This window comes from Lycorma delicatula, chromosome 1, assembly GCF_047948215.1.
Source record: "Lycorma delicatula isolate Av1 chromosome 1, ASM4794821v1, whole genome shotgun sequence".
In the NCBI taxonomy this organism is placed as follows: domain Eukaryota; kingdom Metazoa; phylum Arthropoda; class Insecta; order Hemiptera; family Fulgoridae; genus Lycorma; species Lycorma delicatula.
The window spans coordinates 199,945,957-199,973,061 of record NC_134455.1 but is presented as its reverse complement, the minus strand read 5'-3'; the positions used below and the strand labels follow the sequence as shown (position 1 = coordinate 199,973,061).

The 27,105-nt window shown below is 28.2% G+C and overlaps 1 protein-coding gene across 4 annotated transcripts in view; it reads left to right on the top strand.

Annotated features, from left to right (window-relative positions):
- The window catches only part of LOC142327390 (putative E3 ubiquitin-protein ligase HERC1), a 314,426-nt gene that overhangs the window by 119,986 nt on the left and 167,335 nt on the right, over positions 1-27,105 (top strand). The window contains exons 18-23 of one of the 4 annotated variants that reach the window (XM_075370430.1): positions 5,085-5,273; positions 9,817-10,008; positions 11,103-11,295; positions 15,561-15,852; positions 18,857-18,980; positions 24,414-24,550. In XM_075370430.1, the coding sequence (XP_075226545.1) occupies positions 5,085-5,273; positions 9,817-10,008; positions 11,103-11,295; positions 15,561-15,852; positions 18,857-18,980; positions 24,414-24,550 (1,127 nt within the window). Of the gene's footprint in view, positions 1-5,078; positions 5,274-9,816; positions 10,009-11,102; positions 11,296-15,560; positions 15,853-18,856; positions 18,981-24,413; positions 24,551-27,105 lie in introns of all 4 variants that reach the window. The other 3 variants (XM_075370438.1, XM_075370422.1, XM_075370413.1) reach the window with 3 other exon arrangements.

The window sequence follows — 27,105 nt, the reverse complement described above, 5'->3', positions numbered from 1 at the left end:
ATGACACTTGGTGTCATTTGAAAGAAATGAATGGAGATGCTTGGTGAGTTTGTTAGCCACTTGAACATCTGATGGTTCATAATATACATTTATTATAACTTGCTTAATTTTATCTTGAATAAAATGATGCTTAATATCAATGTGCTTTAACCATTTAGGCTGCTACATTGATACATTGAATGAGGGCCACATATTCTTCCTTAGTGGAAGACAGAGCAACATAGGACTGTTTCTTTGAACACAAAGACAGTACAATTAAAAATTTTAAAACTGTGTCTAATAGTGGACTTTCTGTCAGTGGTGTCATCATCCCAGCTTCTATAAAACCTTTGATAATATCAGTAGTAAAATATTTACTATAAACTAATTTCAAATTGAGAGTTTCTGTAATATATCATAACACTCTTTTTAAACATATTAATAAATCATTACAAGCACAACTTTATCTGCTTAGATACTTGCACACAGATCTAGTCTCTTGCCTAACTGCATACATAAGACAACATATTAATTTTTGACACTTATTTTCTATTCAGTCAGTTGTTTATCCCTAGCTCGGTTGTTCCATTCGCAAAGAAAACACATGTACTTACTATAGCCTAACTGCATGCCTAACAAAATTGGTATCAAAGGATATTTGTTACCATTGTGTAGTAAAACCACCTTTAAACTATACTTGGATGAATCTATGAAAAGGCTACCAGTCCTCAGGTTTATGAACTTGTCCTAAGTGCAACATTAGCTCATCAATATTTGTGCAATAAACTAAATTATTTTCCCCAATAAAGTACTGAGAAAGTTCTTTTTGTCGGTTTTGAAAGCCCAAAATTTTTGTATTTTTTTGAAGTAAATTCCAATCTAGCACCTAACAGTTCAGCTTGATTTTTTGATAAATATAAATCCCTAACCAAGTTATTTAATTCATCTTGTGATATAATTTGTGGATTATTGGAAAATAATTCAAAATCAAAATCATTGTTGTCTTCTTCAGTACTGCCTAATTCTTCATCGCTGTTTTTGAGACATACATTCACAGGTGCCTCAGGAACTGGAATATTTCACTGTGAGGTACAGGCCTGATTGCAGATTACAATGAAGGATATTTTACAGTATGTTTAGATTTTTTAGAAATTCCAGACACACAAGTAACAATCGGCTACATGATCGTTTGGTTCACGCCAAACCATAGTTACACCAAATGGCAAAGCCTTCCATGTACCTTTCAGCCATCCTCTTAAATAAACAGAACAATTAGTGCATACTATATGAGGAGCCCATGTTGTATTCTGATCACCAATTTTACACTGAAAATACAAATGATATGCTTTTTTAATTAAAGGTGTAATGTTTTTTCTATTTGATTTTATAGTAAACTCACCACATACATAACAAAAGCCATCCACAGCATTTACACAATTTCGAGGCATTATGACACTGCACTGTTAACAAACTTAAGACAGCAATAAGACTGAACAACACAGCTTAAACTTAATACAAACAACACAGCTGTGTTTTCAGCCACATGTTTTGACCTGCACAGACATGATTAATCTTGTCCATGAAGGCTCACCCTTCAGTATTATATGTGACTATGATATGATTTAATCTTTCTTTGTCAAGTATTGTTTATTTATAGCTTACATATTATGTTAACAAAGTTAAATGATAAAAAATGAGCTAACAAAATACAATATAGAAGCTTAAAAAATGCTTACTGTACGTTGAAAAATAAAAAAATCCTTTAATTAAAATTTTTTTAAAATGGTGGGTGATAGAAAGAGTGAATTCATATTCGTTTTCATTATCAAAAAGCAGATTAAAGTCATGAAATTATGTTTATCAGTGCAATTATAGACTGATATGCTTGTTTTGAGTTTTCTCAAAGGTAGTTGAGAAAATATTGAAAAAAAATTTGAAGTTTTTCCAGCTTATAATTTTTTAAATCAGTTTGGTTTTTTTGAAGGCAGCATATATATACATGCATTATATACATTTTCTTTGTGATTTAAGACTTTTAAAAAGCTTAATATTATTTTTGTTTTTTAAATTAAAAGGATATATATATATAGTCCTAATTATATCTAAAGATGGAAACTTTGTATAGTCTCCATGCATTTATTCCTATATAAAGATGGAAACTGTATAAAGTTTCCATCTTTATACGATTACTTAGGATCCTTTCTTGTGTACAATGAATGCTCATAATTTTATATTTTTTGCACAATACAGAATCTTCTGCTATGGAAAGATGCTGAAGATAGATTCATAATGGTATATATATATATTTTTTTTTTAACCTCTGGATCCACTGTTAGGCATTCTTCAGAGGATGAGATGAATGATTTGTAGCGTGTGTGAAAAGACCTCTAGATGAAAGGCTGAGACGCTACCACTAGCGCCATGGAGGCTAGCCATAACTGTATTTTAAAATAACTGAAACCAATCTACAATTTTATTATAAGCTTGCTGGATTCCATCCCATTATGTAGGTGTAGCCAAAGAAAGCAGAAAAATTTAAGAAAAAAAAATTGTACAAGAATAAAATAGATGACCGGTACAAGTAAATTAGACCTAAATGATCATACAATTAGAAGAACGTTTGCTGATAGAAAATACTGTTGCAATAATGTGAGGTAGGATATGTTGGGAAAAAAGTATGTCTTATACGAGTCAGGAATGAGATATACACTTATATTGGTTTAAATAAAAGATGCCAGTGTCTAGATAAGAAGTATGACTATGTTATGAGAAATTACATCTGATGATCAGAAAATATGCACTTATTTCTTAGTGCGTAGCAAGTCATTCCATTACTGAAAATAGGAAATTTAAAAAAAATATAAATATTGAAAAGTAAACAGCACCACCATATTTTGGGCAGTTTTTTTTTTAAAAGAAAAAACACATTTTTGATTGAAACAGAATGACAAAGAACTAACAAGGTACACCAGTTTGAATATGTAAAGAAAATTTAAAATAAAGATTACATTATTGAAATGCATTGTTGGTGACATGGACTACTATAACTAATGAACAACACTGATATAAACATTGGTCTAATTTTTTTTTTTGACATAATATATAAATAAACCTTACAAAACTGTGATCTTGAAAATAATTACAAAACAAATGAAACAGATAAGATAAGACTTCAATAATAAAATGTTATAGCTTCTGTTTATTGTTAGGTTTCCTTTTTATTAGAAATTACTTAGTCTTCAAAAGTTGCCCATACACTCCATTACAGGTTACACACCCCAGCACAGTTTTATTGGCATCTGAAGCAGTTGATTATAGCTTTCTGTAGTGGATATGAAAATCAATCCCTTCATTCTACTTTTTATTAGATTTTAGGAGGCTTTCCTTGGCTTTTTAATTGATTAAGTTGATTTTTATGTAGAATGTATTTATTTGAAAGACATTTTTAGTCAGGGTATCTTCCTTGACTCTCCATAATTATTTTTTTCTCCAGCATTGCTCCTTTGCACAATCTGTTTTGTAGTTTATGGTGAGTCTTATGGAATTTTAGTTTGATGACATGAAAATGAGATTCCTGATCTTCCCCAACTCCCAGACATGAGGAAATTTTTATCGTAGTAAGCATGAGAGATCATTCTTTGGTGTAGGCTGTTCTCCAAAATTGCTTTGACAAATTTCTTAATGTTTTTATCTTTTATGTAAAGACAGAAATTTTGTAAGTATGTTTTATCTACTTACAAACGAGCATGTGATGACAATTTCCTACACCACTGCTGTTTAGATGGATAGCCTATAAATGATCTCAAAGTACAATGAGAAAGTAGTAGTAACTTGAAGTACTCATTTAGTAGTTTGAATGGCCTTTTTTTCCAGTTATTCTCTTGTGAAGAGTAGCATGCTGGAATACTAGTATATGTATTTTTCTTTTCATCTTTAACTGTAATAGAATTACTTTGTAAAGGAGGTGGATTTCATCTCTGAGACTAATAGGATAACTTCCATTGGAAGGAATAGGAATCTTCAGGCAATATCCTTATCAAATAAAGCTACAGGCCTAGTCACTGTCAGGATCAATCTTCAATCAGGTTGATACGAGCGGTGTATCTTCTGATTCAAAGGAGAAAATATCACTCTTTAAATTGCTCCAGTCGTTATTAATTGATCCAGGGTCCGTAATGAATATGAAACCATTATTTGTATTAAGGTATAACAGAATTATTTTGTTATATATGGACCTGTTCTGGATGATTTTGTTGACATCATTATCACTGTGTGGTTGCTAACATTTTTATTTTGAGATATGGGGTATGTTTACAGAGTTGCTTCTAGGTTCAGCTTTTTAAGTTATTATTAATCGATTTACATAAGCTAAATTTTTGTGTCCTGTTCTCTGGTATTTATCTATATATCTTGTTATGGAGCTGTTCTGCTAGATATTTAATTTTATACTACATGTTATCTTTCAACTATAAAGGAAAAAGGTAGTTTGGAAAGATGGCCTTGAGCTTTGAGGATATTTTGAGAGTTTGTTTTGAATTGTATAACATCCATTATGCTTAGGATTATAGCTTTCTTTTTAAAAAGTAACATTCATCTTTCAAACTCACTTATTATTTTTATGTTTCCGTCTTTGTCATGCATTTCCTTTTATGTTGCGATCATGAATCTGATTAGCAGGTCTCATTTGTCTTTATCTAACTGACTTTCTGTTTCAGATAAGTCTAGTTGCAAGTATTCATTTCTTCCACATATTTTTCTTTATATTTATTAGCGTTTCCAACTGGATCAATGTCTGCAAATTTAGTTCATTTTCTTCTCTTAAGTGTATGTTAAGTTAGTGAACTTTCCTGTAAGCCTGTTTTTTTTTTTAAAGTTGAACAAAAATAACATTTTTTATGACCAATTAATAGAAAATTATGGAATAGTTAAGATTTAAAAGCGTATTGTTCCATTCACTTGTTATGCTAAAAAAAAAGGTTATATAGGTCAGGAAATCAAATTAGAAAAAACTGATAAAATTCTTTGCATAAAACTGAATGTATTTGTTAAATTTTGGTTGTATTAATTTTGATATTTTTGTAGTAAATGTTTGTTTAAAGTTGCAGGTGGTAACAAGAAATATTTGCTGTGTCCTGAATGTAGGTCAGATCATATGAGTGTTAGTGGCAATACTAGCTTCGGTGGTGTGTGCACTAGTACTAATTCAAGTTCGACGATGAGTAACATTAATTCAAATGTTAATAATATTAATTCTCATGCACCAGACTTACTTTCTGAATCTACATATGCTCAAGGTATTGTATTTTTTTTTTTATTTCTAAACATTAAGTTAAGAAAAAAAGTTCTTTCATGTAGCTGTTAGATTTACTGACTCCTCTCCATACTTCTTAACAAAAAAGATGTTTGCATTTTTATTTGGATAGCTCATATTTTTTTTATTGAAAATTTCTCAGAAATTGGTTATATTTTTACTGAAGTAATTCAATGTGTAATTGTATTTTTTACTTAAATTATCTTAAGGTATAAATGATTGATGTTCATGCAGTTGACAATGTATTGTTGTTAGGAGACTTATATTTGTTTAATTTAAACAGACTATGATATTGGACATAAGAGACTTACATTACCTCTGTTTATTGGCCTATTTTATGAATAAAAATATTTTTTATCCTTTTAGAATGAGGTTGTCAAATATTTAGGATGCTAAAATAAAATTAAAAAGTTTAACCATAATGAAAAGTTGATTCACATATGGAGACCATTTTGTTCCATCCATTTGGCACAGAAGTTAAGAGTGTTGACGCTCTTAATCTCTGTACTTCATGTGTTTTTCCCCATCACTTATTTGCAACGTAAGTTTATTAAAAAATTTAAAAAGAAAAACAACATTTTTGACGATGATCTAACTCACTAGTTTAACTAAAATAATTCTAGAATTCGTAACTAAAATTAAACTAACTTATATTATCTTAAAAGTTTTTACTAAGTTTCTTCCTAGTTTATTATCTTTTTTAAATTTAGTTTTTTGTACTTTAGTTAAATTGTAATTTAACCTTGCTATATAGTCTTGAAGTAATTATCGAAACAACAGAATATACCTTTATTAAGAAAACTTACACCGATATGAATTAAAATTGGTTTACTTTATCGCAATAATTCTTTGGTGATTTTTATGTGTAATCGCTGAAATAAAGTGGAATAGCTCATTGATATAGTTGTAGTAATTTAGTTTATATAATAATTGAGTAAATTAAAAAAAAGATTTTAATGATTTGTAAAATATGAGGGCTTAAATGCAATATCTGACTTGTTAATAAAATTTTTAATTTTATTGAATGCACAGTAATTAGAGAAAATTAAAATTCCTGCTAAAGTTTTCAGAGTAATTCCCAATTAAAAATATATGTGTGGGAATTACTCTGAAAACTTTAACAGGAATTTGGCACACTATTTGAGATTTTATGTAATTGAAATTACAAGTTAAATAATCATGCTGTATTAGCAAAATATTAGTAGTACTATCATTCCATGGCAAAGTGGTAGCATCAGCTTTATATACAGAGATCCCAGGTTCGAAGCATGATAATCTTTCATATGCTACAAAATTTCATTTCCATATTCCCATGTACAAGTTTCTCTTTAATCCTCTGTGGTAAATTAATTCACAAAGCCAGAAAAAAAAAATCGCACCTAAATTGATATATTGAAAATGTAGAGATGTATGTTACCATTTTATATCAGTGACTGACATGGTAAACAGTCTTTGTGTTTAATATTTTTACTGGGCTTTCAATTTCCACATAAAATGTTTTGATAAAGCAGAGATATTTGCACAAATATTAAGCATGGAGGAAAGATAAAGTAATAAAAAATAAAAATTCTGCTGTTAGGATGCAATTTAATAACCATTTATCATTGTACATCCCTATATAAGTGAAAACTGCTTTGTCAAAAAATAAAACTACATAATTAGGTCATTATGTTATTCATTGCTCTGCATTTGTAGATATAAATTGGAATAAAATGCTTAAATTCGGTTTGTGATATAAAGAAGGAAGAGTTATTTGTAATCTGTAGAAGAATCACATAGCTGTGATAAAGTCAAACATTTTGAGATAAGCTTTAATTCAGTTAGGAGTGAGACAAGGATGAAATTTATCCCTCTTGTTTTTGAACTTAAACATATACTATATGTACAGATAAAGACAAAAGTGTTTCAACCCCTTTATAATTTTGAAGCTGTTGAAAATGGTTAATTGAAACTTTTAGGAGAGTTTATGAGTCAATTACTCTACCTTTCAGGGGTAATGAAATTTTTCCTTTTTAGAAGGAGGTAGTGTTGCATCTCAAAATTTTAAAACCCAACACACAGCATCTCATTATAATGTTTTCATTGATGCTATTCATTTCAAGTACAAAAAAATTTGGTAAGATGGGTTTCATGTCAATCCACAGCTGCATACTGCTGAGAAAACAGTTGCTTGTGAAATTTTCAATTCCAGTTAATAGCCCTGATCTGGCCCTAATGACTATTATTTGTTTAACAAACTGAAAAGAATTTTTGGAGGAAAGCATTTTGAAAATGATATAAAGACATGAGAACAGTGACTACTTACCTCAGTGAACTGGTGGTGGTGGTGGAATATGATGCGGAAAACAAAAAATCATTGGCTGGTATAAGTGCTTACATAAACGCAGTGACTATCTAGAGCTTAAGATTAGCTTACCGTAGACCTTAGACCTAAGGTTAGGTTACTAGACCTTAAATAGCTTAAGGTTTTTTGCCTTAATTAAAAAGTATTGTCATAACTTAAAAAGTATTTCATTGCTGCTATCTGAGACAATTAAAGCTGTTATAGAAGCTTTTATAAATACTACGGTATTGTTATCTGATTTTATTTCTTTTTTAATTCTTTTATAACCTCAAAATTGCTTTTGATATTGTTTGTTTTATTAAGTTTTGATGATCAGCTTTCTTAAAAAAATAACATGTAGTTACTTAGTTTCATACAATATAAACAATATGTATACAAAAATTCCAGTAAAAGAAACTTCAAATATTGTAAAAAAAGTTATTACATAATAGTAAAATAAACACTTATATAATAAATAAATAATATCATTTGGAACTCACCCTGAACCATAATTATTGTACATGTAATAATGAATTTTATTTTCTGGAAGGTTTACCCATTTAATAATATTTTATAAGAGATATTTTCACAAAGTAGAAAGAAATTATATTTAATATTAGACATATTCACAACATAAAACTTTGGATTAGATATGTTGATGATATTTTTGCAGTATTTAGTAAAAAATAAATTTCTAACACATAATTCTTAATAAACTTAATGATTTCCATCAAAATATAGCACATACTGTAGAAATTAAAAATAATAACATTATACATTTTTTGATATAAACATTAAAAAGGATAAAGGAAAAATAAATTAGGAGTATACAGGAAACCAGTTTTAGTAATAACAACTATAAATAATCTCTCCATCCATCCATTTCATCAAAAAATTGCCACTTAACAATAATATGGTAAACACAGAGCTTTACAATACATTTATGATAATATAACATTAAAAAATGAATTAAATTATATTAAATGTACAGCAGTTGAAAAGGATGCAGTAAAAACATCATTAATAATTTACCAAATAAATTATAGCAATAAAAAAAAACTTCTACTCTTATAGTTAATGATAATAAAAATTTTCTACCCATAACGTATGACAATAATAAATTTCAGTTTTTCAAAAAATTTCTCAAACTTTTATAAAATAGCTCCTAAACTAATAACAAGAAATTAAAAATTAACTAATAATAATGAATCAAGTAATAAATATTTATAATAATCAGAAAATAAACATTTATGGTAAACTAGGTATGTATATAATTAATTATGGTAATAAGAATTGTAAACTCTATATAGAACGTTTAAAAAAAGATTTAAGGTATTTTTACAAGCAATTTAATGTAATAAACAAAAATCAAATTATGCAGATCACATAAAATACAACAAACATACATTTTCAAATTTACAGGACATAAAAATATTAGAAATAAGTAATAATAAATTAAAAACACAATATCTTGAAAAAATACATGCAATAAAAAAACAGTGATTTTAATATTACAAATGAGCAAGTGTAATTTGAGTATGATGAATTGATTCAGCAAATAGTAAAATTCATATAATTATAAATTCATCCAATAGATAGAGTACATATTATTATCAATAAATAGTTTAGTAAAATCTAGTTGCTTTATTTGGATTTGAATAGTAGATAGTGATTACCATTGTATTTTGGTGGTTGGGATTCAGTTAACCACATGTCTTAGGAATGGTCTGAGTCTGTGCAAGACTACACCTGATTATATGTCATTCACATCATCCTCATCTCATTTGGCCATGTTAGGGAGGGGGGTTGCTTATTGTTTGCTAGTTGTAGTAGTTGAACAAATTGCAATGTACACACTGGGAATAAAAAGAAAAATTGCTGTTTAACAGTTTGATTGAGAAGGAGAAACATCCTTCTCTGCAATACATATTGTGAATGATTTGTGTATACAATAGTATACTTAAGTATAACATTTAAATATATGTATATCTTTATTGGAATTTTGTTTCTTAAGTGTTTTAACTTTAGCTGAACATTATATTTTCTTGAAATCTAGGTTGTATTTTAATGTTATTCTCATTTATTATAGTTTAGATATGAAATAAATAGAATACCAAATATTACTAAGATTTAAAGTTTATTGTTGCAAAGTTTTTATTCATCTTTTTGTAACTGTTTTTAATGTGTATGCATTTGCTTTCAGAGCTTAGTTCGATGTGGGTAGATAATCCAATAGAACGTTTGACACTTGAAACTATGTACAGTGCTTTTACTGGACCTAATGTGAATTTGCCAGAACCTGTCACGTTTCTTGATTCTGATCCGCTTGGTGCTAACATTGTACCCGTTGTTACTAGTGGAGATAATTTGGCTGCTACAACTCAAAACAGTAATTGTATGAATTATTATTTATGACAATTTTACATCATTCTTGTGTGTGAAGGTACATACTGTTTTTTTTTGTTTTTTTTTATAGGAGTGATTTTCCTCAAAATTATTTTGTAGCTGGAACCGGAACCATCTTATATATATATATATATATATATATATATATATATATATCCTGTTGCCTTCTGCCCTCTTTATAGTTTTGTCCAAAATACATATATATATATACATGTACAACAGGATAGCAATTTCATTCCCAATTTCCCTTTTTAAAAAGTGGTTACACTAGAATGTTTATGTTTGAAAAAATACACATCAGGAATGAATTTTTCACAATTAAAGTCACGGATTTTTGTATTCCATCAATTATGTCATCAATAACACAAACAATTGTCTCATCCCAATCATTAAATTTAAAAAAAAATTTTTTTTACTTTATTCCCATGCCAAAAATTATATGGTTGTTGGGCCAATTAAAATTTTATTTGTTGGTTGTAATTAAATAATTTAATAAAGGTGAATTACCGGTTAAATTATTTGTTATATTCATAAAATTTAGTCCAAACAGTTGTCTTTTTTCAACCAGTAAATTTAAAAAAAAATATTTATTTTACTTTATTCCCACTGACTTGCCTAAAATTAAATGGTTATTGTTGGGCTAATTAAATTTCTATTTGTTGGTTTTAATTAAAAAAATTAATAAAGGGGAATTACTGGTTAAATTATTTGCTGTGTTTATAAAATTGTCTTAAAGTTTTATCATGGGTAATTTGAATCATTAATTCTTTTTGATATTAAAATCAGTTCTCTTTTCCTTAAACAAGAAACTTTAAAACTCAAATTCGTAATATTGCATAGCTGCAGTTAGATTGATTGTCCTTTTATTCTGTCTTTTAATAATTTACATTAAAAACTTAAACGACATTGAAAATGTGAAATAGCCTATATCCTAGTTAGTTTGAATTATTGGCATTGTGCTACAATGTTTTGTTGTAGCTTGTTACATAATAATTTCAATGTATATATTTATTTTACACAATAGTTTAATTTCATGTGTCAATGAATTATTTTTATTTTATTTAATTCTATTTTTGTTTTAAGTGTCACTGAGTGGTGCAGGTATATCTAACAGTTTTGGATTGAGGTCTGAAAAAGGATTACCTCTTGCTAGACAAGCATCACTACTTACTGAAGAGCAAGATCGTATGTCAGCACTTCAAAGAATCACTACTGCTACACAAGTAACAATTGCAAGATCTGTTGTTATGAGTGCTCTATCTTTACTTTCTGTAAGGTAGGTTTTGATAATTAAATGATTTAAAATGTATAAATAATTCACTTTATAATGTATCAGTTAGATACAGATTAATTGCAGTTAAAGACTTCATAAATTATTTGGATTTCAACCAGGTCATAAAAAATCATGTGCAAACTGGCAGATTCCTTAACTACCATTGTTGCTCTAAGTGTGTTCCTTTATATTTGAATATGTTCCAATTTTTACATTGTCTGTAGGCATTAATCTCCTTCTACCTGTTCTTTTCTCCATTTTCACTCCCAGTAGAAGGTTCTATTCTTCTCTGAATACAATTCACACCCAGTTTCTTTCTCTGAACTGTTTGTAGAACTATTGTATTCTTTGACCCAAGTTTAGCACATCTTCACTTTTAACTATACCACTCATTTTATTCTGCCCATCCTCTTATATTCTAAAGCTTTAATCTTGTATTTGTTAATCTTCCATCTTAATGGTTCATATCTTGACACTCATATAACAGAACAATTCATGCATACTTTTTGGAATTCTCTTCCTCAGCTCCAAGTCAGTGCCACTTCATAGTAAGTTTTTTCTATTTCTGAAGGCTTCCTTTGCCATGTCTTTTCTTATTTTTGTTGGCTTATTTTCAAAATATTTCTCAACCTGTTCTGCTATTTTTTTAAGATGATATTCTTTCAGTTGCAGAATGGATATCTTTTCTGTTTATTCTTATAATATTTGTTTTCTCTGCTGTGATTTACATACCATATTTTTTCTGATATACTTAATTCTAAGAATTAACAGTGTTATTATCCTTTGAAAACATGTGAATGTCATCAATTACTTACTCTTACCATCAGCTGAATCTGATGTCATTAATGATCTTCCATCATAATGTTAAATGTTTTCTACTATTTTCTGATGTAAAGTTTGGTGAAAAAATTATAATAATGTTCCATATTAATGCTGCAATAAATTGTTGTTTATCTGTATGAGGAATATTTAACATACTTTTCTCTTTATCTCAGAAATTTATATTCAGGCCTATTACATATGTTAGATGAATTTCTGACTTAAAAATTAAAAAAAAATGATTTTTACTTTTTAAAATGAAATTCTGATGGTAAAAGGAAGAAGGGAAAGTTAATTTTTAAAAAAATTAAGAAAGGGTGCAAGAAATGAATAATTTCTGTCAATCTGGGAAAAAAATAAAGCTATTTGGTGATAGATTATTGAACTTGAAAATGTATATTTTGAAGGTACGATTATAAATTAAATAAAAAATTACATATAAGAAAAATTAAGAAACATCTTTTTAATATTTATGTTTCAATTTTTGTAAGAGAGTAAAATAATAAATTTATTACAATGTCCTTTAAAAAGGAGTCTCATTGAAGGTAATTAAAAAACTGAAAGTAATAAAATGTGAGGCACCAATGAAACTAAAAAGAATGAGCTTAGTAACAGTCAGGTTCTGCTATAGGATAGAAGATTTTGCTTGCTGTTTTGTTCGTAAAGTAAAAAAAATTACATGCAACAAAGAAGTTGTAATGTGTGGGTTGCACCCGCTTGTTGACTTCTATTGTACTTGCTGGTTGAAGGATTTCTGCTAGATGATAGATTTACTAGATGGTGGCAAATTAGGTGATATCTATAAGGGAATTAAGAAGTAACTTTTGTTACATGAAACAGAAATGAAATAAAAATAATCATAAATAATATATAAAGTTCTTAAATGGTAGGCAGTTTTTATTTTTTGTTCATAATTATTAATTTCAAAACAATATCTATTGTGAAACGATGTGATGAATTGCTATGTAACTATTTCTCTGCTCTCCTACCTCTTAACTAGTGCATACACAGTATGACAGATCATCATCTTCAAACACAGTTTAGTGATTTATTCTTTTTTTATCTTTGCCTTTGAATTCTTAGATTTATTAATGGGTTTTTCCCAATGAATCTCTCACTTTGTTGTTATTATTGCTTCTAGATTTCCATGTTAACTTTTAAGTTGTATTCCTTTTTTTTATAGTTACACCTAATCAGCTATGTAGCTACATAAAAGATTTTCTATCAGTAACCACAAATTCCTACATATTATATAACATCAGCACATACTGCACTTTAACAGAGCTAATAATAGCTCCTTCAGAAGCACAAAATCTTTAGGATGAAGGTGTATAAGTTACACAAGGATAAACTTCCATTACTCTGTTGTTGATAGGAACATTGTATTTTAAATTATCTGCACATAATAAATGAAATGACCATTTCATACATTAGTAACAATTCAATATCTATATTTTTGAGGTTTTGTTATCTAAGATACTTTTCAAGAAAGTATGTGTGTTTACATATGTGTTTTGTATAAATTTATTTTATGTTTAAATCTTGCTGAAATATGATTAGTTTCCATTGAAATTTCTCCAGTTTCCAGAGTGGATAACAGTTAATTATCCTTAATTAACTAACGATATCACATTCAATATATAAATTTCATTAGTCCAGGAGTGTTCAGAATGAAAAAAACTCAGGCCAGCTCACATTGTTGACCGGAAAAGTTCCTGAACACATGAGGTGGTATTCAGCTTGCTCTTCCAGAAAACTTTGTAGATAGTTATCCTCACTTAAAACTGTTAACAGCTATAGCTTTCAGTACTCCAAAAAATGAAAATTACATGCTTATCCCATTCTGTTGTTCATTGAAAGAACCAGATCATACATAAAGAGTGTTAACAGTATTGTTTTCACTTTCAGTATTTTGTTGATAAAAATGAGATGAAGTGGATAGGATTTATTTTAAGTGACAGGGCTTGGTTTCACCTGGATTGCACTGTCAAAAGTAAAAATACCCAAATATCGGGCAGTAAAAACCCTTACAATTTTAACAAGAAACCAGCATTTTTATGTATAATTGGTGTTTGGTGTTTAATCTCATACATCAATGACATAGCTACTTTATTTCCTATAAGACCTTTGATGGTGAAGTCTGTTGACTTAGTTCAAAAGTGTAATTCACTGTTAGAAGAAAGCGAGCAAGAAAACTGTTTTCAGAAAAATGTGCTACCTCTTTAATATTGACTGAATTTTCTTAAGTGCTATTTTCTTCAAGTGTGTTATTTACAGAACAACCTTGATGGACTTGACAGATCGAAAATTAACTTGCAAAGTATTGTGAACATTATGAAATGATCACAAAAGTTAAACTTTTGAGTTAGAGGAAATCACTTTCAACATTGGTTGTAAAACAGTGATATGAGTAATTAGAGTATTTTTGTAATTTGTGACTTATATTTAGAAAAAAGTAATAATTTAAATGTATATCAAAATTTGGGGTGTACCATTTGTGAAAACTTAGTATTTATATTGTGTATTATTTAGGAAGTAATAAATAAAGACGTGATTGAAGATGTAAAACAGATTGAATTTGCAGCTAAATACATAACATATGCGGTTTTTCTTAAAAGAAATGAAACTTTTCTTTTGAAAAAATTGTCAATGATTGGTACTCTTATTATTCTGTTAGTGGTGATGAGCAGTGAAATTGTTAACAAACAATATTCACTTGTCATATCCTTAAGATAAAAAAAAACCGATACTATAATACTATATTATATTGCTTTATTTCTATTCTGTAAACATAAGTAAGGTTTTTCAAATTTAATTTCAAACATAAAATGATGTAAATCACCAAATAGGCTGTGAACAAGACACTATTGAAATTGGTAAAATGTTAAAGAAACTAATGCATGGTGTACTGCCAGGGATATACATCATTACAGTGATTACTTTTAATAATAGTGACAATATGCAACTTTAATTTTCCACAAAAGAAGAGTTTCTTTCAGCTGAATAATATGATATGCCAAACTTCTTAAAGCCCATGTTATCGTGCCCCTGGTATGAGCCAATGAGATTATGTCTGAGGAATGAACAATTGCAAATATTTGTGGTAATTGTTTTCCTAGCTTATAACATGTGCATATTATTTTGGAGATATGTCAGAAACAAATTTTCCACACAGTAAAACTATTACACACACAATATAGGAGCTTCAAATTCAACATCAACTATGCATTTGCTTTCATCAGGCTATTTTATACCAAGATTGCCTAAATATAATTAAATGTGCATGTTCTTTATTAGTGTAGAATCCCTTCAACTGTGCGTGTTTCATTTTGTATTTACATTATGCATTTGAACCATAAACTATTTTTTTGTCACTCACTTGATTTATTATCTTTTTCTTATTTACTTTTTAAATATTTGACATTGTATTAACATAACTTTTTCTTCAGTGGTTCAACCTGCAGTTTGTCAGGTGGTCTTGCAGGAATTGGATTATCAGGTGTCCAAAAGTTGGTAAGATTAATGGCTCTTATAGCTGGTGGACGTGTTGATCTCAGTACAGCGAACAGTCAGCCAATTACACCACAACGACCACTCAGTGAATTCTCATTTTCTTCGCAGCTGTCAAATCACTTGCCACCAACTGTTACAGCCAGATTGTCATGTCTTGCCCATTGTTTAACAGCTGTTGCTAGTTGTGAACCTAATGCTTCACACCTTGTTATACAGATGTGTGCACAGGTAAATATTCCTTTGTCCAGTATATTAGAGAAAATAAATTTTACTGATAATTGTTTCACTTTTTATGTTAATAATCCTTTTTGTGTCTGTTAAAAAATATTATGTTCTAGACTGTTTTTCTGAACAGCACAGCTTAGGCAATATACATTACATAAAATTTGTCATAAAATGCAGACACATTTGTCTTTGGTACAGTTTTTGAAACATTGATACACTGATTTATGAAGTGATGGAGAGGAAAGCAAAAATGTGGGAGTTTCTTCATCATTCAGCAGGTTCTGGCTCATCATGTGTGTTGAGCTTTTATTTGAAAGTAAACCAATTACGTAAAGGCTGGGAATTTAAAATGAGTTTGAATTCGTACTGAATGCCAAGTTGTAATTCATTTACAGGTGAAAACTTTTGAGTACTTTCATTACAATGTTGTCATCTGAATTTTGAATTTTTTAGGGTATTCAAAATCAATATTATTTGTTAATGTAAAATACATTCTCTTCTACATTATGCACTATCTGCATTTTATGAAATCATTAGACTTCTATAATGTAAAAATTAAAAAGTTACCATTGGTTTGTACTTTAATGGAAATAAGAGCCTCTGCTACTTTTCCATTTCAACTGAACATATTCAAATCTTTTTTATTTTTTGTCATATTTCACAAAAGCCAGTTGTTTAAAAACTTTGTTAAAGTTTATGAATAATAAATGAAAGGAAAGTTACAATTAAGTATGTGGCTTTAAAAATGATTAACGATTTTAAAATGATTGGAATAAATGGAATTCACTAGTTATGTTAAGAAGTCAGATATGCATTTCTGGGAGCCAGATGTCTTATAACTATCAATATTTTATAGAGAGGATCATTGTTTTTGATTTGATGATGAATTACATGAATTCAACAGGATCTATGAAATTGTGATTGTGATTCATTTTGAACCTTGAAATTATGTCTTCCTGTGACTCATTAATTATGTATGGGCTGCAGTAGTCAGATACCAAGGTTGATCCTTCCTTTCAGGTGCTATAAAGTGATTTAATAGCGAGTTTAAAATTCTAAATTTGGATTAAATAACTTTTTTGAATATCAACTTGTTTTTTAATCATTACTGTAAACATACTTAACATATGTACTTTTATCTTTAGTCTATCAACAATATATTTCAGGATCTTGCCGTATATTGTTATCTGTAAATGCTTGGTAGAATAACATGTTTAGGATTTATTTACTAATATTCTATGATGTTTATTGTTGTAGTCACTTGGTATTTTTCATAGTTTTTTTTTTATGAACTAAACTATTATGCTTTTGTTCAGCATGTTCCTTCCTGTTCTCTGCTCACAGTTCTTTCAATATAAGCATGGTTGTGTTTGATAAAGTTTCTTTATATTACATATTTTGATTTAATATTCTACAATAATGATGGAGGAAATTTATAAAAATCAGCAAAATTATATAAACAAAGCATAGTTGCTTTTAAAAAAAATAGTGTTAAATAGCTACGTGTAAGTTTCTTTAATAGTAAAAAGATGTTATACAATACTAAAAAGAGTAAATTCTGTTCTAAAAATTTCATCATTACTAAAAATTAAGTATTACTTAAATTTTTTTTAGAACCATACAATCCTGATTTTCGAGGGCATGTTTCTTTGTTAAAACCCTGTACAGTTTTGTATTGCAAAACCCTGTACTTTGTATTGCAACAATACAAAGTACTTTTTCAGTAATACACTTTTGACCATCAATAGCATGAAGATTGTTTTTGTAGGCTATGTTTCTCTTACCACGTGAAAAATCTTTTTAGGATGGATAGAGTAAAAAAAAATATCAAGGATGTTTTGAAATGAAGTGATGATCAAAGAACTCTTTCAGGAATGTCATTTTTTTAGTTGACATATGGGACATTCTCAGTCTTGTGGATACTAACAATTTCATCATATAAAGTTGGTATAACTGTTTTACAGTAGCAATCATTTTTGTCCTTAATATAATAGTGTGGTTGATTCTGTCCTCTGAAACTGCACACTGTAATTCTACTTTTGTTTGCATCTTTCAAAGTGGAACTTTATGCAACTGATTAGAGTTATCTGTTCCTTGTATTTGCATTGTTTGAGAATTTATTTAAGTACTTGAAACAACTTCAACTGTTTAGTTCTTTTATCTGAAGAATTGAGAGAAGTTTGGCTTGTCTGTAAATAAAAGCACCGTTTTTAAGTGGAAACATTACAGATGAGTTTTATTAACTAATGATCATATCCATTTTTCAGTTACATTTCTTTTACAACCCTAATTCTGTATGTTTGTAATTCAAAAGTAGTTTATTGTTAAAAGGACATATGTGCGAACATAGTTACTGTACAGCTGTTACTGAATGATTTACTTGGTTATTTCTCTGAATTTAATATTTTTTCACCTCTTCCATCCCTTTCTTGAAATGTATATTGAGATCATACAAAGTATTTATTAAACATTTTATACTGTCAGGAAATGAAGATTAAAAATTAAGTTAATTTTTCATATGAGTTTTTTTTTGTAAAATATATCTGCTCATCATGAAAAATTCAGTTGACTAATAAATCTAGTTATGGCATTCAATTCTCCACCTGCTTTTTATCATGCGTTTTTCTTTATCCCACCAGCTATATTTCCTTTTTTCCCTTGCTTTTACTGTCACCCATTTCAAATCAATAAATAATTGAATTGATGCCCCAGAAAATTACTTTTTTACTGCAAAAATAACATTAGTAACATTTTGATTAAAAACAGGCATTTAAATTAAATTTTAGCAAATGTTTTTTTGCACATTTTATTTATTTATTTGGTTTTAATATTCATTTTAAAATTTTCATCTTGAATTTCTCTCAGTTTAAGAGTCGTTTATATACTGCCCTGTTCCAAAAAAATTATTAGAAGTTGTATTTTTTTTTGGAATAGAAAAATAATATTAATGCAGTTTAAAGATGTTTTGATTATATTGCATTTTGTTCTTTTCTTGTTTTTATTTCAGGAATTAATAAAAGTTGCAACAGGAGGTGTATCATTCTGTCTAGCATCAAGTTTTGCTGTCACACAAGCTTTAGTCTCGCTTTTGACCACACATGGTGGTGCATCTCTCACTGATAGTAGTATAGGTAAAAATAACATTGGATAACATTATGATTAAAAGAAACTATTTAATAGTTTTTTTCTGGTTAACCCTAGAAAAATGAAATAAGGAAAAAACAATTTTTTTATGCACAGTTCTATATTAATAAATGATAACATTGAAGGTTTACTTGTTTTTAAAGTTAGCCAAACACGTTACTCTGTATCAGTGCAAAGTACTACTGATTAATCAGATCAGTGTTATATTTGTTGCAAAAGATTCCTGAAAAATTTTGAAATTACTTTATAAAATTCCTGTTGGCATTCTGTCATCAGTTAAAAATATTCTATTTATTTGATGTGAAAGACATATTGTCGTCTTGTTCTTCAGAAACAATTGCCTTTGAAAAAATGTTAGTAAAATTGAAACTGCATTGTATATTTTGTAAAAAAAAAATGTTTTTCTTGCCTAATGTTTTTCCGAGAATTTTATACTACATGTATTTTGTTTTCATTCTGCAACACTGATTTCTCCTGCATTATAAAAAATGTTGGAAAATATTTGTATCAATTTAAAAAATGTTTAATAGATTCATTTAGAACTGTGTAATTACAATTTTTTTTTTAATATTTGTGGATTTTTTAAAAAGTGGCCATAATTTAATTCAGGGAAAAAACTCAAAAATAATTGCAATTAAAATCACGAAAAATGTAAACTTCATAGCCATTTTCATTATTAAACAATCATCATCTGTAGATAGAAAAATATATAATATATTTTAGAGGTGTACAATATTTTTCACTGGTAGAAATAGGATTATGTCATATTTAATCATGTAATTCATGCACTCTTTTGACCAACATTTTTTATCTAAAAGTAGGTATAGATCTATGTTAGGAAACGATTTTACGTAGGTTTGTAATGAAACTAAAATGTGATAATCAGTGAGAGAATGATATTTATTTGACTGAATATTTTTTGTATTGTTTAAAAATTCAGGTGCGTGAATTATGTGAGTAAATATGGTATGTTAAAATTAATAAAAACCCTCCTTGTGGTTTCATTCAAGAATTAAACAAGTTAGTTATTATCAGTTAAAATAATTTTTTAATTTCTGATAAGCAATGCCTGCTAATTATTTTTGATATGATCTTGTCAAAATTACATTCCTTCCCAAAAGTATGTAAACCTGGCAGTCAAATACAACTAATTGTATCTTGAATGAGTGATCTGTCTTGCCATTTAGCAAAGTGGTTACTAAAAGACTAATAAATTACTGCAGTCACCATCTTTTTTGATTAAGAATAATTTCTATTTAATTAGTATTTTAAAAAGTGAGACATTAAAAGTTGGTGGAATTTTTTTCTGTTTTGATGTTACTACAATATTTTCTACTGACCTGATTAAGAAAACAGCAGGTATTTAGAAGAATCAGTTTGTGGTTCGATTTATTGAATCATGTAAGTTGGAGGAGTATATATAATTTTAACCTGGTTTATATACAAAACGTACTGCTTTTCGACTCAATAATGATTATTATAAAGAAAATTAACAAGGTATCTCCCTATCTGAATTCATAGTTAATTTCTTAAATTAATCACCTAGAAATTAAAGCTAAAAGAGAATTTCAGTACTTTCAAAGACTTTGTTTGGGATTCATGGATGATATTTTTACTGTGTATGAGTGTAACATTTTCTGATTATATTGAAAATTTTTGTTAAAAGAATTAAATCAAATTAATATAAAAATAAATTTAACTGATCAAACTGCAAATAAATAGATATCAACTTTTTTTATTTAAAATTAATTCATAAAGAAATAAATTTTATTAACATATTGTTGAATTCATTGGTTTTACTAGAGGAATCATTGACAGTATACAGAAAAGAAGCTGTGTATAATTTAACAAGTAAATCTTATTTCATCTCGTTATAGAAGAAGGGTCAGATAAAGCATGCACAAAAATGTTGTACCGCACTCTGCATAGCAGCAAGACAAAAATATTTTTAAAAATTGTAACTTTTGACATTACCATCATGGCTGTATCTACAAAGTTGCTCTGTATCTTCAGTAAAGTCAAAGATCAGACATTTGTAAAGACAATATAATTGCAATGTAGGATACACAGAGCCAAACCACTTGGTCTAGTGGTTAAATTCCGTCATCACAAATCAGCTGATTTTGAAGTCAAGATTTCTAAGGTTCAAATTCTAGTGAAGGCAGTTACTTTTGTATGGATTTGAATACTAGATCATGGATTCCAGTGTTCTTTGTTGGTTGAGTTTCGATTAACCACACGTCTCTGTACAAGACTACATTTCATTTGCATTTATATAAATCATCCTCATTCATCCTTTGAAGTAATACCTTACAGTGGTTCCAGAGGCTAAACAAAAAAAGAAAGACTTGCAAGCCAAAAAGAGAGGATACACAGAGCCACCTGAAAGAAAGATAAATAGCTTACTTTCTTTTAATAAGTTATCAAAAATAACTTCATTGTTGAATAATGTTGCAAGACCACACCTAATACCTAAAAGGTATTAGGTATTATCATTTAAATATTTTATGTGTATTGAAAATTTTTTAATAAAAGTTTTCAGTCGTAGTTACATTAAACTGTAAATTCTATTCCTTTCTTAAATTCTATTCAAAGGAGAGGATATGTTTCTGAAGGTTTATGGTAATGTATCTGCGTTAGGTCATGATAAACAGCCTGAGTTAGAGGTTTCAGTGTTTTAAATATTTTTAGTTTTATGTTGTGCCTAATACAATACTTCTTATTGTTTGGACAACAGTTGTTTTTATTGTTGTACACTAATAGTAATATTCGTTTTTTAATATTTTATAGTTATCATTAATTTGTTCATTATCATTTTATATATTTTCCAATTCTAAAATCCTCTACCTACTAATGATGATTGTTAAGGTAATTTGTTTGTCAATAACCATTTAGCACATTGATTCTTTTTATTTAATAGCCATAAAGGTAAATTTTTATTTTATTATTTTCTTACTGTCAGTGCTCTATTTTTTTCCTAATTTGATCTATTATCCGTAGCATTTTTATACATACTGGCAAATTAAAAAATCCTTTTTGGCACGCCCGAAGGCGAAGGTAGATTTCACCGGTGCTAAGTAGGGGATAAAAAATATTTCCACCTTAAAGTTAAGAAAAACCTCAAATTTACTCAATATGACAATGGTTGCATGTGAAAAAAGTTTCACATGTTTAGCATATGACAAGTCCCATCTTCTTACAATTACAGCAACATTTTGGTCATCCCTTGCCGTAAGGATTGGTCATGTCAAAAATTGTTTCAGACAAAATTTTTAGGTAATGTTTAGAGGACTAATGACCAGTTTAAACAGATTCAATACTGTGCCTACTAGGGGAGGTATCATTTTTTGTCTTCAAAACCCCATTTTTCCATCCCCTGGACCAATGGTTGTGATATCAAAAAACTTTACTTAGATAAGTTTTAGGTCCTTATGCAAAGAATAGTAGGAACTTTAAACGAATTTGATATTTTACTTAATCAGAAAGTTATAGCGATATCTTGTTTTTTTGAAAAAGCCCCCTCCCCATTTCATGCTTTGATTTTGCCCATTAATGAACTCTATCAAGATTTTGGGTCATTGTATTTTACTTATAAATTTGAAAGTGATAGCACAAAATTATGACAGTTATAATATTTTCAAGAAAGTGAAATATATATATATAACTTAGAAAAATCAATTCTTTTTTTTTATTGTATTTGCCCATATCTCCTCTGTACTAATTATGTCAAAGGCAAAAGTATAAAATGTTTATCACCAAGAGTTCAGAATTCAGTAATGCCTCTTAGCTTATGTTTGTTGTTATTATATAAAAGTGCTTTCAAGGGTTTCCCTCATCATCACTTAATAAAACAAATTCTTTTTAAAAATCGCACATTAAAATTTAAAACTTAAAATTGTAAATATACAAAAATATGAAGTAATAAAAGTTAAAAAGATTAAATATTTTTATTCTATGTGACACATACAGTATTGTACAAAAATATATTGAATTTTTATTTAAATTATATAAATGTGCTATTATCTAAGGCGATTTTTATAGGAAAGTCATTATCAAATTCTGTCTGTACATTAATCAGATTAAACTTTTGTCTATACTTGTAATTATAATACTTCTAAAAGATTTAATTTTTTATTATTATTACATCGTTTTATAATTTCTATTATATTTAAATTTATATCCGAATCGGTGATTGAATGTTTATTGATTATTAAATGGTCTGCAAGATTAAAGAAACCTAACTTGTTTTTATAAGATCTAAAATGTTCTGCAAACCTTGCCCTAAAGGATCTACTAGTTTTCCCAATATAAATATTGTTATAATCATTGAATGTTATTTTATAGAAACCACACAAATTATTGAAATCATTATCATTATTATGGATTTTTAAATGTTTTATTATATGATTGTATGGTCCATAATCTATTTTATATTTTTTGAACCAAATAAACATAAACCAATTTTTCAGTAATGTTGTTAGTGTAGGAATATTTTATATAAATATTTTTACAACACTATTATTTATAGGTGTCAACATTGTTTCATTGTAGATTTTAATTTTTGCTTTTTATAAATATCATCAATTAATGACATGTTATATCCATTTTTTATTTCAATACATTTTATAATATATATTTCTGAATCTAGTTTTTCTTTATTTTTATGTGTGTATTGTATTGCTCTATTTAACGTGTTCGTAAATGCATTAATTTTGTGCGCCCAAGGGTGATTTGAATTTCTGTTAATAGTTATTTTATTAGTTGTTGGTTTCCTATATACAGATGTTATAATTTTATTATTTTTACTAATTTCTATGTCAACATCTAAAAATTTTATTTTTCTGTATTTGTCAGTTTCGAAGGTAAATTTTAAATTATTATGATAGGAATTAAGATTTTTAAATTATTAAATGCTCATTATTTATAATAGGTTCATAGACTACTAAAATATCATCCACATATTGAACCCATAATTGAATTTTATGAATGTGAGTAATACCATTTACTATTCTACTCTCAAATTCCTGTAAATAAATTTTAAACAACTGCAGTATCACATCCTAAGGAAATCTCAGTAAACACTGTTTAATTTCAGCATTTTTTACATTACATTTAAATCGTTACATTTATCTTTTCTACATGTACTTCACTTTTACAGAGTTGCATTTTCTATGATCTTTTAGCTATGAGAGAATGATAAGACTGTAAGAGGATATTTTCTTCAATACCTTGGTTTATTTATAAAGTTATTATTCATATGAACAACTTAAGATTGTCCCCAATTGTAGGTTTTTCTTTATAAGAGGTGAATTTTAAATTTGTGAAAATTGTAATATGCTGTTATAATTTATAAATTAATTGGTAAGATTTATATTTGTATTGGGATGAAAATTTTATAGTTTAATTTTTTCTCTTTAAAGTAGATGCTGAAGAAAAGACAGTTGGTAGTCCTACTGATATTAAAAATAATCCATTACTTCTAGCTAATTCTTTGGCAGCCTGTGTACTATCTACAAGACTTTCACCTTTGTACCGACAGTGGGCTGTGCAACAGTTGGTATGTCAGTTAAATTTTAGTCAGTTTTAAATTTTTATTTTTCACTTACTGTATCATTTAAAAAATATGATTCTAGACTGTAATTAATCAGCAGATATGAAATTTATTGTAATTAAAAATGTTTATACTTCCCTTAAGCTTAATATGTTATAAATATTGTTTGATAATTATATTATTATTAAAAATGCAGATGATTAATAATACATTTTGAATAGAGAAGATATTTCAGTGTAATGTCTGAAGTGCCTATCAGATAAAGCAGTAAAGCTAGGACTTCTAATCCCCCTCCCTTTACATGTACTTAAATACAAATGTAATATTTGCTGTATTAATGATTGCAAACCACATTTTTCAAATCACACCTTCAGTGTGGAATTTTGGTTTGAGGAGGTTCATCAAACTGGATTGAAGATTGATTTGATTTAAGGAGGAGTGACATATCTGGAATTTATTGATTCTTCAAAATCAAACAGTAAGAATTTGAGAGCGGTGGAACCCAGAGAAAACTGTCAGAATTTTAAAGAACGTTGGCTCAGCTGCAGTCTGTTCATAATAGAAGTCAAGAAGACCTAACCACAGAAGACAGGATAACAGCTACTTATGTTGTTTACTACACAGTTTTATCACTTGATATGTCTGTTACACATTAGATATATCCCTGTTTTCTACTTAATGAAATGTAAAGAAAAAAGTAAGTTGCATGAGTGTCAACATTGAATCTCTTCCAAGAAAGAGCATAAGATACAGATGACCAACAGCTTAGAAGTCAGCTGATCTTGTAGCAAAAATATTTTCTACATTCTTGAAAATATATTGACTGAAAGACATGAATAATTGAAGTCATCATGAATGTCTTTGAAAATAATCATATTTACTTTTGTACACCGATATGAATTTAATTCTTTGTGAATTTGATGATAAAGTAAGTACAGTAAAAAGTTCCCAATATCAGACATAGCTCGGGAAGAACAGTCTGTCTTGTTATTTAGAGGCATCTGCTATTCAGAAGAACATGAATATACTTTGAATAGAACACAATATTGTGTATTTATTTCATATTAATTAAAATGAAAAAGAAAAATAGTTGCTAAAAGTTATTTTTTCATTGTTTTTCTGAAAATAAGACACTATGTTCATAATTGATTAAAAAAGATAATAATACTTAACTACTGTATCTACCAATAAAATAAGAGAGTAAAATTACTGTACTACAAAAATATTATCAAAGAAGCTACAGTATACAATAATATTAATCCAAACACATATATAAAAATTAATGTAAAAATCAAAATAAAAACTAATTATCGATATGTACAATTCATTTATATGTAGATGGTTTAAAATAGCTGTCTATTTTAGTTTGAACTAAGTCCTAGTACATATTTTTTTCAATAAGCAACTGCAGTTCTGATATTAAAATAACACCTTCTGGTAATCCTTTTTGTAAGAAATATTGCTTTAATTTTCTAACCTCTTTTCTTGCTTCCTTACTCATGATGGTAAATCCGAATTCATTTTCTTCATCGTTAGAATCATTGTCATTAGTTTTGGAAGTATTCAAGTCTGAGGCAGCAACAAGATCACGGACGCCAATCGATGGATCCTCTGTGTTGAGCTTGTTATCAATGTTCAGGTAATCTTTGTAGTTTCCAGTGGTTCAATAAGTTCTTGTAGTTCACTTTGTTCCACAGAATTTTCATTTTGTTTTCAGTAAAATTTTCGATGTTGGAATTGAAGTTAGTTTGTGGAGGTTTAATACTGGTTTTTACGAAACAATTGCTCATTGTAGTTGTAATAACTTGCTTTATAGCCATACGAAACTATAAAACTGCATCCAGCACACTAATGCTTTTAGAAAGCTCATCAGCATCTGTAACTTTCATTGTTGATAATAGTACTGTTGACACCTTTTTTCTGTACTGAATTTTAAAGTTTTAAATGATTCCCTGATCAAGCAATTGATGTACTGCAGTAATTTTTCAGGAAAGAAATGTAAATTTTACGTTTTCTAAGCTAACATTTGGATCAAATTTTGCAGTGTCCAAGAATAGTATGACTTTCCTATTTTGCCCTCCCATTCTACGATCACAACTTAACAATCAGTTATCATCATTATGTCCCTATCATCCAAAATGTTTTATTTGAACACCATTCAGTTTCTAATGAATTTATGTTGCTGATTATTAGTGATTTTTCAAATTCACCTGACATATTCACAGCCAACATAATAGTCAGTCTTTCTTTTGATATCTTCCCCCTGAACGTCTTCCTTCTTTCAAACACATTGTTTCACTAGGCAAAACCCGTAAAAAAATTCCAGTCTCATCACAATTAAAAATGTTTATTTTATTATAACTCACACATATTTTATATAACTTTTCTTTTTACTCAGATACCAAATTCTCTTCTATAGCACCAGCATCACCACAAACATATTTGTATGGAACGTTATGTCTAATTTGGAATTTATCTAACTAACCCCCTGATGCTATTAAACTCATTGTAACAGAGTTCTTTAACAATTTGTAGGGCTTTCTCGCATATCAAAGTCTCAG